Here is a 13,944-nt window from a genome sequence, read left to right on the forward strand (position 1 = left end):
ACTATAATATCTACCTAGATACAAGGTAAGGATTTTTCCTACTTTTAGCCAGTTTTTACCTGGTATATATCCATTGGCTAGCCACTTTGTGTATTTTGGTGCTCATCTTCCAGAGAATTTTTCCACTTCTGAAGGCAGCAGGTCATATTTAATAGATGTTTGCAATTGGTTGTATCATCTATGTTGAAGAGCTTCTTCAGGATATTAACTGAAACTTCACACAGTCATATCCCTTGGGACGGAAACCAAATGACAAGAAATGAAGCGGGTCAAGTGCCTTTTCGTGCACAGTCTTGACCCTGGGCAGGAAGTTTGCAGGCTACTTAGAGCCCATTACATGAGCAGATCTGGAAGTACATTACTCTTCTGATCATCCCTCTTATTCTTCAGACATAATTTATAACAGTGGTGTAGACATTGAACCATTCTCGCTTCACATATTCCTTAAAAGAAAATCAGTTTCTCAAGTCATACTGTATTTCCTCTGTGTATTTTAGGAAAGTTATTTTTGTGCACACATATACTTTAGTGGTAAGAAGGAAAACAGCAATTGCTGAAATATGTTAGAACAGTGAGCAGAGGAGTGTCTTTGATCCTAAAAAAGACTTTAAGACACGTTAAAGATGCCACTTGATATTAGATATGAGATGCGGTGTAAGTCTAGGAAACTTCTGAAAACTACCTACCTTTTTGTAGTATTTATTGCTTGGGATAAAGTCGTACAGCATTACCTCATCTAAAGTTAAAACATAGGTTTCTAATATATTTTTAAGCTGCTTTTATTGTTAATGGAAGCTGATGGATTTAAGCATTATAATTTGATACAGTATGCTGCAGTAAATGAATACCATATAGTAATTCAGATGTCATTTATGTCTACATTATCACTATCCCTTCAATGCAGTAGTAGAGAGAGAAGGGAAATTTGCAGAATTACAGTGTTTGGTTATAGGTGCTAGAGATGACAAGGAAGGAGCAAAGGCAACGATACATTGCTCATATTTTGACCAATGACTGCCTCAAGGTTTTTCATCTGCTCAATATGCAGCGTTTCTTCAGGACCACACTCCCCTCTGCAACCTAATTTCATAGTTTTGCTCACTCCCTGTATGTCCATCAGTCATTCCCCTGTGATTGACTTTCCCTGTTTGCCCTTTTCCCAGACCACAGGCTCATGGCGAAAACTTCTTGCAACAAAAGCAGCAGTGTTTGTCGATTGTCAGACTGTGGTTTCTGCTGCCAGTTCCAATGACAAGTTGGCATCTTGTGACCTCTAATAAATGACTTCTAATAAACTGGCAGGTGATAAGTCTCTTAGCTGGTAGGCAGGATGGCTGTTTGCATTTTCAAGAGAGTTTCAAAACAGAAAAAGGTTGAAAACTCTCCCCTGCACGTAATGGAACTGGAGATTCCTTTCTTCAGACCTTTAAGGTCAGCTTTAGTCTTGGAAGGGGTTCAGGCCACAAGTCAGACAAGCTGTAGATTTTTAACAAGGATAATACCAACATACTCTGCAACATTTAGGTACAGTAAGTCCTTCTCATACCTTAGTCTGGGCACCTTTCAGGCTCCATAGCAGGGAAAGTGGGATCCTGGGGATCCTTGGATTCCTGTTTAAGTGCACAGACTGTATTGCACAAAGATTAGAGCCACAATGGAGCAGCTAAACATACTGCTAGTGTTATGTCACAGAGCAAACCAGTAGCACACACTATAGGGCTAGCTCTTTGGAAGGAGAATAATAGCGTAACTTAGGAAGAAGAGAAGTTATACTATTCTTCTTCCAAAGAGCTAGCCGTATCATAGTTGCTTCTCCCATTAGCTAGCATATGTGCTAAGAAAAAGAGGGAGGGAGGTGGCATGCCTACATGTTGTACACTTAGGGTTTTATTTATTGCACTCTTACTCAGTTTGGCATTAGACAACAAATAGCAATTTATGGACCAACAAAGGCATAATCCTACTCATTATATATAATAATATATATAGTAATTACCTATTAATTCTGTATAAGCATGCAGAAGCACTTTTTCCAACAGTCATTTTTCAACAAGCCCATTATATTTATCAGTAGGCATTCGGTAATTCAGTTAGTTTTATCTTTGAGTCCAGGTAGCACTACAAAGACTTGACTAAGTGGGTGTTTGGAAGGAGTACTGAATGAGGTAAGGAAACAAAGCAGTGGTCCCTGAGAAACACTGCATGGCAACATCAGAGCTGCCTTTTCTTGAGCCTGTTTTTCAGTCCTCGGGCTCAATAACTGAGTCAGATCAGCCATGTTAGCGTAGTCTGCCTGCCTGCCTGGAGAAGAATGTGAGAAAAATGCCTTTAAAAGACTTCTGTGACGGTACAAAATGAAGGAAGTTTTTCTAACTTCCAATTGGTGGTGGTTAGTGAAACAGTTTGTTTCCGTAACAGAACCTGAAGATATGTCCTTGATTTGAAGACTTTCATGAAATCAAAGGAATCATTTTTCATTTCTTTTCGAAAAAACAATCTTTAAAAGGCATAAGGCTGCAAACAAGCAGTAAAATCTGCTGAGAAGTATATCCTCCAGACTACTGTACTGCCTGCTACCTACAAACGCTTTGCTGAAATTCTGCTTCAAAAGTTGCCTTGCTTTGTACCTTTAAAATTATCAGCACTTGGAAAAGTCTTGTTAAATCTGAAAGAAGTCCTGGTTTTCTTTAGACTTAAAAATGTTTCAGATACTGATTAAGAAGGGAACTCTCCCTTTATTCCTGAAGTCGGTAAGAAATATTATGGAAAATTGCGTTAACTCTTGCAAATCCCTCTACAACTATAAAAGTACAAATGAGATCGTCCCTGCTGTTTCAGTCAGGCCTATGAACCTCAGAGCAATAGGATATTTATAAGAAAATTCCAGACATAGCAGTGGTGCCGTGATCCATATGACCCAAAGTTTCCAGTCTTTGTCTATCCTCCTGTCTTTAAGGAAAAACAGAGGGGCATAAAATGAAAACTTGGAAGATCACAAATCATTGTTATGACTCATTATAATGAATGATTTGTGCATTACTTTATGGAGTAGTTAGGTTGAGTTTGGGGGAAAAAAAGAAACCTTCCTTTTTAATTTTCACCACTTTATGCCAATTTTCAAGCAACTGTCTTTCCTAAAATAACAACGCTCTTTTTTCCACATAATCCTGGGTAACTGGTGAGTTTTTTCAGCTGGGAGAGTGTGTTGTGATATAAAGGTGCAGCCTTGCACGGCTGTTGTCAAGAGCCTGTTAGTGTTTCCATTACAGCATTAAGTCTTATTTTCTGGTGTTTAAAACTAGGCCATAAAATACTTGAAGTTGAACTTTGGTAGTTTTGAAAATGTATTTACAAATAAGAAAAATAATCTCATTGGGTGGGGCTTTTTAGTTCTGCAAAAAAATAGTATCCTGACAGCTTTGTAGCAACTGTGATTCACAGTTTTGTGTACTCAAAATTAGTCTTCTGACTACAGCGTACAACCTGGATTCTAGATTCTCCTGAGTTTTGTTCAGCTTTATTTTTTGTTGTTAACTCTTAATAGTATAAGGGTTATTAGAAAAATTAAGATAAATCTACTGAAGTCTGGAAATAGCTGCTGTTTTTTTACTACATTGACTTTGTGAGAACTCATCTTCTTCATTTTTGTGATATCTTCATACGGTGAAATAATAGGGTATATTCCCAGGTGTCAAAGATTTCACTTCACTTCCTAGGATAAATTTTTAATGTTATACAAAAATTTGCTGCAAGTGTGGTTATGTATCTGTGGGCTCTGAAGGAGACTGGCAAGCTACCATTTCAACAGACAGCAAACTTCCCTTAAAGTTACGGGATTACATTTTTGTTTTGCTTTTTACAGAGGGAAGTGTACTATTTAGGATAAATTCTATTACAGAAAGCAAGAGCGTTTCAATATTTTACTAGTTTTACTTTAAGTCACCACAGCAGAGAAAGTCATAGCGCTTCAGAGGAAATTTCATCCTTAACTTGCCTTGTTATGCCCTACTGTACGTTAAGAATTGCTGAGGTCGCTCAGCACTGGCTGATAATGAATTCCATATAAGCTGTAATATTGGGGCACAGCTGGGTGGGTAAGAGTTGAGTTTCAGTCTTTAACTCAGAATTTCCTCATTTTACTAGTTTCATTTCAAAAGGTAATGCTGCCTTAAGGGTGTACGTTTTCTGTCACTTAGCCATACAATTTAATAGAAAAAAGTCATTTTTACATGGAAGCAGCATATGCGTAGTAGGTAATGTCCGTGTTATGTATATTAGCTATTAGTCATTTAAAATGGTTTGTCTGTTAATATGAAAGGGCATGTGAGTTAAGGTTTTCACATGCAGAGTAGTTAGCTGTGCTTTTCAGTAGAGTAAGTCTGGTTGTATCCCTTCCAGTATTTTAAAAATCTCAGCCACATTAATGAAGTTGTTTCCCTTTTAAAAATTTTCCAGCACAAGCATAGGAGATTGGGTGAACACTCAAAACTAACACTTCTTTCAGCAACTCACAATTTGATTTTGGCTATTTTCCACTGAAAATGGATTTGGATTTCTGCATTTGATCATTTCTTTCCTTTGGGAGAAAAGATATTTTTGGTTATCTTTTCTACTTTGACCGCAGGGAGCAAGTGTAATGTATATTTCGTTGCAGTTTGCAAATTTTTGATGCTAAATCATTTTAATACCCCCCACAAAAAAATCTGAATACACTAAGCTATGTTGGGATTGATCTCATCGAAGAATTTAAAATGCTAATGAATACTGGAAAGTATTGAACAACCCTCCAAAAAATCCTCCCCCAAAACCTTCTTGCCAGAAAGCCACAATGATTTTCCTGCCTTCTCAGAAGGAAGAGTGCTGTGTGGTTACCATAGGGGACATTGAAATTGAAGCTTTGTTGAGAAAACTATGTAGAAGTACTTGGCCCTTTCTATAGGAATTGTTGAAGAAAAAAGTGACTTTTTCCTGTGGAATATAGATCTTAATTAAATTTTCCTAAACTGGAAGAGTTTTAAAACAATGCTTACTGTTTGTGTTTCAGGTATTGTCCAGTAATGACCTATAGTAATTACTCATTTGAAGCCTTGCTGTGGCATATCAGATACATGTTTTATTATACAAAGCTGCATTGAGATTTGCCTCTGCATCTTTTTGAAGTAATAGAGAATACCCTTACTTTTTAAAGGCAGCAAAATTATTCCTCTAATCTGGTATCAATTAACTGGTAGATGAAATTTTCATACTTGCATTTAAATTTTTCAAAGGCTCTAGTTTGCAGACACTCAGTAATGGATTCATAGATCACAGTAGTGTCACAGGACACAAGAATGGCTCTACGGGGTCTGTCTAGTCCAGCAGAGAGAGGTGAAGAGAAGATATACATTTTTGTAATCGAAGTTAAACTGAGATAAGAAACTGGACAGTTTTTAAGCAGGTACATGTTACACACTGAAATCAGCCAAACCACATTCTCATTTTTCCCTGAATCAAGGCTGGATACTGGCCCCTTCATATAATATAATTTAACATCTGATTTCTTGTGAAATCTCTTCTAGTCATTAGTTTATATTCCTCATCTCTTTGTCTGTTGTTTCTCTATAAGCTGTTTTGAAGGAAAACATACAAGACTTTATCCAAAACCAATGAAAACCGGAATTCATCTGTTGATGTATTAGGCCACAAGTGATGACCCGTATTTAAAATCATAAAAATAGCTCCATCACCTCTGACAATACAAAATCATTCCTTATGGTGCCATTTTCAATGATTTCTCATTTCTCCATTTAGATAAGGGACAAAAAAATCCATAGATTTGGGCGGGTTGTTTTTACATAGGAAATAGAGATTACAAGAAGTTTCAGAAATAAACTATCACTGTAAAAACCAAAACGCTGTTTTTACCATTACTGGTTTCTGCAGATTCTTTCACCAGCATAGCTGAGTGCTTTATACACAAGAAGATGTAAACAATAAACACAAGCAGTGTTTAAATTCACCTATCACTTTTACAGTCAGCACTCCTGGTAGATCTTACCTTCATAAGATCGCACGTACTGCACGATCTTTCACACAAAATACCGTGTGATCTTTCAAATACAGCAGTCCCTTTATGATCATCACTGTCATCTTAAGTTGTACCCAGGCAGCCAAAGCAAAGTTCCAAAGGCAGAATTGTACCTCCACGCTATCCCCGGCACAGGCAGAGAGGTCAGCGGAGCCATTCCTGCTCTGGCCAGACTTGCAGATAGGCTTTTTACGCAGAAGAACGTTACAGCAACTTCTAAAGGGTAAGAAAAATGAGTGGTGTTTGCAGGTCCATAGCCGAGAGGAAAAGGCTAGCGCCGTGCGAGGAGCTGGCGGAAGCCCGCAGCTGCCAGCTGTAACTGGGAGCCCAGAAACACAAGGGACGTAACGGGACTGGGGGGCTGGGGCTCGCAGATGGGAAACGCTGGGCTGTGCCCGTGCACGTGGTGGGGAGGAGGCCCGCGCAGAGCCTCACGCCATCGTTTCACCTTGCCGTTAAACATGCAAGTGTTCTCAGTATTACCATCCTTGAAATAAAAGGGAAGTTGCATAACATCACAGCTACTAGTATGCATGATGTTTCTCTGAGCAGTTTTTAGTGGGGAATGAAAGAATGGTAGTTTTCGCTAAAGTTGTTGTTGTTTGAACTCCCCCTCCACACACACGCTCACCGATGGAATTAGAATGTTTAAAATATTTACAGTTTGAGCTTAGTTTCTGCTGTATTTCTTTCTTGGGAAGGCATTAAATTATTTGTATGCAACTGCTGTGACCGGTTATTTTTGTTATTCATTAGCAAAATTACCAGAGTAGATTTGCATGAAACAGTTACATGGGTTAATTTGACCTGCTTCTGATCAAGTTTATTTTTGCTAAATATTCTCTTTTAAAACTACATGTAAAGGAAAATTTCTTTCTGACATTATAGCTACTGTATGTTTGTCCCATGCACATAATGGAAAAATTACTGCAGGATTAAAAAGTGGAATAGTTCTTCATTAGTAGCTGACAACATACCGCTTTCATTTCTAAAACACTTTATTACACTCTTGGTATATATAGCACTGCTTTCCTTTTACCACTGATAGTTCTAAGGGAACAATGTGCCGCTTAGCTTGAATATAAAAGCAAGAGATAGAGGAAAGTCATCCATAAAAGGAATAGGAAGTACGGGAAAGATTAAGTTATTTTTCTGATTAGTGTACTTTTGCCTGGTCTGAGAATAAGACCACATTCAGAGAACTGACCAGTTCATTCAGAGAGTACCAGCGAAACACCTAAGCTGTTTTGTCTTCCTACCGTAACACCTAAGCTGTTTAGGACTTTGCTGTTTCTCTATTCAATGATGCAGTTTGTTCAGGGAAAATATTTTCCAAAAATTGTAAGCTCAGAGTAAGCCATGCATGGGAATTTCTCATCATCAAGGCTGAACGTATTTAGACCAGTTGTTTTATGAGGGTTTAGATAAATTCCTTTTAGCTAACTTAAAGGGAGGTGGCAACTGATGATGATCTTACTGCATTCAAATTTTGATCAGAATAGCCAATCTGTTCCCTCTAGATTCTGCTGTGAATTGCTGTATCTGTTGTTGATCTAGCTCTAACTTTTACTGTGAATGTAGTCCTTATTCAGGTGTAGGTAAGTGTTTGCTCCTTTCTCATCCACTGGTAATGTTTCCTCCTTTTGCCCTACTTACATTTCATGGCAGTTTCTGAGACTTTTCTGACATCCGCAAAGTACAAATTGCTGGATAACAAGTCAGACGGGGAGAGGACAGAACAGCAGATCAGGATTGCAATAATGCAGAGGTCAGGCGTGGAATGGACAAATTTATGAGTTGTAGTGTTTGCTAAATACTTCGGTAAATGTGAGAATTCATCAGTTTGTGTTTGGAAATTCTTTATTTGATCATCATACCTGGTAGTTGATGTTCTAACTCACATAGAAGTCATCTCTGAAGAGAATTTTGAGTTTTCAGGGTACATCGACAATTATTTCCATTATTACTATTCCTTTCTTCTTCAAAAACCCCACGTTCCTCCAAAAGTCATAGAGGTAAATAAACTAACAAACATCATGAGTTCCAATAAAGTGTAATTCATTTAGATTAATTTTGAAATTATTTTTGGTAATACTTCTCTACCCATGATTCTGGTTTATTACTTGTGAAGTAAGAATGAACCATATGAAAAGTTCTGTGATTAGACGGAGGCAAATCTATGTCTGCTATGGAGAATGATTGGAGTAAGTTCTGTTGTTCGCCTGTTCTCTATGTTACTACTTTATTGTATTCTTATATGGTTTTTGCAGTTTAATCATCGTCATAGCAATACTATAATACTTAAAATATGACTTCTGCACTAGCAAAATTTATATCTTTGGCTTAAAATAATTAGGTTTTTTGTTTTGAAATCTAATATTCAGTTCTTCAACAACTCATATGATTTACTGTTAAAATAAGTGACAAAATTATACTCTCAATTTAGTTATTATCCTCTAAGTAACATAAGCAACTCAAAGAACTTGTGCCAAAAAGTGAAATAAATTATATTATCAAGGTCCACTTTGCCGTGCAAAGTTTTGCATGAAATCTAAGCATCAGTAGATAGCACTAACTAGTAGTAACACCTGAATAAATGTTTAAGTTAGCAAATCAAAATCTTTTTAAATTATAATGGAGTTATTTTTTATTTTAAGCGTGTGAACTGTTAAATAATGTATATTTATATAAAGCTTCAGACTATACATTTTTTATCAACTTATGCTGCTAGGAGTAACTACAGCTAGGAGTGTCTGGAATCACGGGAATTACTCAAAGTGCAAAAAAGCTGTAAATGTTCTCTGCAGTTTTCCAAAGGCTGTACATTTATTTAATAGTCGTTTTAAATTTAACATTGCACAGATAATTTAATTTGGTTTGTTGTTATGCCACGTAACTTTCTTCTTTATAGCATCTAAATACCTCGGTACTTGAGATTATTTGCTTTGGTGCTGCCTAAGTCCCAATCATGGAGGGAAATGTTAGGAGCTTTATTCAAAATAGAGTAGAACATATGATAAAATCCTAGTAAGACATGTGAAGAGAAGGAAAATACAGCTAAGACTGCCACTTGTTGGCAAGCACTGCAACATAGTATAAAGCCTGGTTCTCTGAGTCAGTGTTTTTCTTTCCCTCTGAACTTTGTGGTTGAGGACCTAGTCAGCAGCACTGCATAAAAGCAGCAAGAAATTCTGGCATTTACGCAGGAGGGTATAGTCTTTGCAAACCCAGTGGCAAGAATTTGGTGAGTCTAGTCTGCTCCACATCACATTGCGGTTGTCCTACATAGCTGGAATTCAACTGCTCGCTATCTACTCAAATCTAGATATGAAAATACTGGTTTCTTCCTTTTAGGTTTTAAGATGACTAAAACAATTTCAGCATGAATTAGAAATCTTTCTCCAGCCCAGATCAGTAAATAAGAGGGAGGATTGCTAGTTAACATTGTGGTGAACAGACTTTAAACACTAAATGCCTGGATACTGTAGTGGCAGACATCCACAAGACAACTTTGAGGAGGTGTTCAGCAAGCCTGAACAAAAAATTTAGCAACTGATAGAGGGAGAGAGAAAAAATACTTCTTTTCTTTTTCTTTTTCTTTTTCTCCCCCCGCCCCCCCCCCCCGAAAGCACACGCATACGCTTGTTCTCCAATAGATACTGTGTTTAGAAAAGACTACTTAGAGGACTTTTGCAACAGGAAGGGGGGCAGGAAAGCATCCTGTGGACTAAGGATTTTATAAAACTTGGAATAAAATACTGGCTATTATAAAACCAACAAGAACTGTATGTTAGGCATTGGATACAGATACGTGTGTTTATGTAGAGTCATTGCTCCACAATATGATGTCTTGCTTGTTACATGGTAAGTGGTTCGGAGAACTGATGAAAGGACTCAAGCATCTTCTGCATTGTGGGATTTCAGGCTGAGCCCGTTGAGAGTTATTGATCAAGGACTGCTATAACCATAAAAAATGCTCTCTCTCATGCTATCAGAATAAGAATAATTTAGGTTTATTCATTTCACAAGTAGTAGTTGTAGTGCTGATTAGTGTGGGTAAGTTAAAATATTTTCATCGGTTTAGATCATGCGGGGTTTTCAATGAAGATATTGCCTTTTGAACAGACCCCAAAACCTCAAATGGTTTTACACGCTTTCCGCTTTGTGGGATCTCAGCCACGTCTCTTCTGGGGTGAACAGGGAAGGACGCTGATGTTGTCTTCTTAAACAACACCAGGACACTTTTGCATCGAACAAAGCTCCTGCAAAGGTACCGTTCAGTCAAACAGGGCATAAAAGACCAAGCCCTGTGGGCTGCTGCTGCTACGAGCCAGAAAGGGGGATTGTGAGGTCCCCCGCGGCGTGGGAGCAGGAGGTGGGAACTGCGAGGAGCCGAGCAGGCAGGCAGGAGGTGCCGGGGCGGTCCCGGGTACGGAGAGGTAACCTGGGGGCAAAGTGCCTCCCACAGCTCCGGGAGCATTCCCGGGGGGGGAGTGCTCGGTACCACAGCGTTTTGGCCAAAAAGCCAAGAAGCAGGAAAATGAGGGGAGGAAAGTTAGCCTGGTGGTCATTTGTAGAGCGATAAAGCTCTCTCTCGGTGAACATGTAACACGCCGAAGTGTCCGGTGACTTCTGACACGTGTTGTGTGCTAGCAGTGAGTAGCAGGTCGTTCGTCCCAGTCCTGGACAAGCCTCTCTGCCCGCACGTCTGTTCACCCTGTCTCTGAATGCTGCCTGCACGTTCTTCTTTTCAGACTTCAAAATAATAAATTAGATCAGAAGTTAATGCTCTGATTATATTTATAGGAGAATTTATCTTCTCTGTTCTAGCAAAGCTAATAATATACAAGGCAGGCATCCAGCTTTCAAAAATGCATGAAATTCAGTGGGTTTATAATGCTTTTAGAAAGGAATGGATTTGAAGCAGAGAAAGCCATTATGTATCCCCCGGTTGTGTTCATTCCTCTAAACAATCATTAAAAACAGGCCAGGTTGTTTTTTGAAGTGAATGCTTTCACTCTTCTGTATTATTAAAAGTGCTAGTACAGGCTGCTGCCTCCAGAAAAACAAACATACATTTTTTCAGCTCTTCCCTAAGCTTCTTATAACAAGTACTGCTGATCAATTAGCTAGTTCATTAAAAAGTTACACATTATTTTATTGAGGCAAGCAATTCTGAATCAAAGAACCCAATTCGCAGATCTAGGTTGAAGCACATAATTGGCATGTATTTTAGGATCGCTGTTAAAGCTATAAAAAAGATTTACTAGGGGAGGAATGGATCCAAAAACCCTAAAGGAAGGAATATGTTATTTGTGTGACTCAGTGTTACAAACGGACTCATTTAATACTAAGGTCTTATCTACAGTAAAACAAAAAACTGAAATAAATGTAAACCTCCTTTGATTTAACTTTTTTTAGCAAGAAGTTAGCCTTCATCCAATGCACATAAATTACATACGGTGTTACCGCATTTCTTCTGCTATGAGTTTCATTATTGCTATCAAAGATGTATTTTTATTAAATCATTTAAATTTAGTTGAGAAGTCGACACTTTGTTAACTGTAAAGCAGAATTATATAAGTATGTTCAGCATGTTGTTGAGATTCACAGTGACTCTGGGATTAAAGCCCCGGTTCTACAGAGTTGCGCGTGCACGACTTAGTGGGGAGCCTTACGCACATGCTAGTAGGACATGCTTGAGCATTTGCAGGGTGAAAGAGAGGGAAGGTGCGTTATTCAGAGGATGTTTTGGAAACAGCGATGCTTTGTTCTGAGTTTACAGGTGGGCCAAATCTTGAAACTTGAGGAAAAGAGTTTGCGTTAAGAAAGCTTTATTTTTTAAATACTTGGGAAAAGTTATTTACTGGTGAGTTTTTGCAAGATTTCTTTAAGCAAAAGAAAGCCATTTTTGGTTTTGAACTGAGCGCTATAAATAATCAAGTCTTAAATATAGTAAAATGTGCATAGAATCTACTTTCTGTTATAATTCTGACTGCTTGATTGCCACAACGTAAAAGCTTCTTCTGTAGCTGATATTACTGTTGGACTTTGTGTGATGGCATTGAGGCATTTTTTTCAACTATTAGCCTTCCCAAGGGTTCTTTTCAGACAAAATGTTATGCATCAGCTCTTATTTGAGTGTAAGCCTATTGAATAGCATTCTCCTCTCTGCCAACTTGGCAGCAAGTTCTCATGCTAATAAAAGAGGTTACCCCAGATAGAGATCCCAGATGTGCCTGAACTACTTTTATTAGGACTATGGAGGGGCTCAGTGTTTCCTTCTAACTGTTTTCAAAAAAGGTGTGGGCTTGCCTTCATAATTGCCCAGAATTGTATTACATCACTGGAAATTTTTTGCTCAAAATGAATAAAATGTTAGATGTGTTAGCATAGAACACAGCTTAGGAAATACTGATGTTCAGAACAATTAATGCCTTTTGCCGCAATACAAACCCTGATTTGACCTGACTGAATTCTGTAGAGAGAGGGCATTGCTGTTTAACATTGAGGTAAAAATACCTTCGTTTGGTACATATTAATGAGATTCAGCACCATCATTAGAATAAGTAACGATCGATGTTTCTCAGGACAGCAACATACCTGTGGCACATGACATACTTCACTATAGTGTCAGTTATTCCTTGAAACTGTTGAGCACTGTTTGTTGTGTAGAATTATTATTGAACTTAGTGATAAAGCCAACTTAGTGATTGCCTGATAGGGGGCTATTGTAGACTGGAATTGCTAACATCAACATTCCGGGGGGGTTTAAGTGTTATATAGTAAGTAGCAGTTTAAATAGAAGTTTTATTGCTAAAAATGTATTCAAAATTTCTCCATACTGTTTAGTTGAATGTGTTGGCTGCAGTTTTAAAACTGCAAAAAATAGGGTAATCTAACTGAGATACTTAGTAAAATAATATAGTTTGTTAAACTCACTGTTGCTAGCCATAAATCATAAATAATAAGATGTTTAAAATCTTAAATCATAATCTCGATTTTCCTTTCAAGGCCACAAGCTTCCTGTTGAAACCTTTATTGTTGTCCAAATGTGAATAGAGAAAACAAGGTTTTAATTAAAATAATTCATTGCTTGCTTTTATTGTTCATTTTATTATTAAATTATGGAAAATGAATGGTGCTCTAATTTCTGGTCATGTCTCTGGTTGATTTTTATTGTAATTGTGTCAGATATAAAAAGAAAGAAACTGCACAGTGGATTCATTTCGTAGTGAAACACATGATAGTATTCCATTTCAGATTTTCAAAAACAGGGTTTGACTCAAAGAATCCCATTAGTTTCAATGGGCTTTGGATCAGGCACAGGGTTAACAGCTTATTTTTCAAACAACTAGAAAGAGGTGTAAATGTCAAAGGTGATAGCTATACTGTGAGTTCCATAAACTACAAAAAAAAGTTACTACTAAAGCTCTATTTTTCCTTAGTTTAACAGCTTCTATGAAAATAGTGTTAATAAGTATATCAGGAACAGTATATAATAATGAATCAGATACGTAAAAAAACCTTTAAAACTTCTTTTATATAATAATTGGAAAGTTAAAGTGACTTAAAATCCCTGACTTCTCATGCTGTGATGTAAATTGTATTTTTTTTAGGTTCCAAATTCAAAGAGGGAAAACTGATCCGACCGGTTACAAGAGCCTGGGGGACTGTTTTAGGACTATTTTCCAACGAGAAGGGTAAGAGTATATGTTTTTAAAATTGTCAATTTTATGTGACCTTTTTTAATCACCCGTTTTCCAGACATTAGATCCTCCTTATATTCCAGCCTTCTTTGCAACTGCCAGAATTTAGCAAACATGTAGTCTTACATAACAAGCACAATTTGGAAAGTCTTAGCATTACTTACACTC

General features: G+C 37.6%; 1 protein-coding gene across 3 annotated transcripts in view; it reads left to right on the plus strand.

Annotated features, from left to right (window-relative positions):
• SLC25A21 (solute carrier family 25 member 21) overlaps positions 1 to 13,944 on the plus strand; it is a 265,040-nt gene that overhangs the window by 180,301 nt on the left and 70,795 nt on the right. For all 3 annotated transcript variants that reach the window (XM_049825958.1, XM_049825959.1, XM_049825957.1), the window contains exon 3: positions 13,687 to 13,770. In XM_049825958.1, the coding sequence (XP_049681915.1) occupies positions 13,687 to 13,770 (84 nt within the window). The remainder of the gene's footprint in view (positions 1 to 13,686; positions 13,771 to 13,944) is intronic.

This window comes from Accipiter gentilis, chromosome 22 (assembly GCF_929443795.1).
Source record: "Accipiter gentilis chromosome 22, bAccGen1.1, whole genome shotgun sequence".
NCBI lineage: Eukaryota > Metazoa > Chordata > Aves > Accipitriformes > Accipitridae > Astur > Astur gentilis.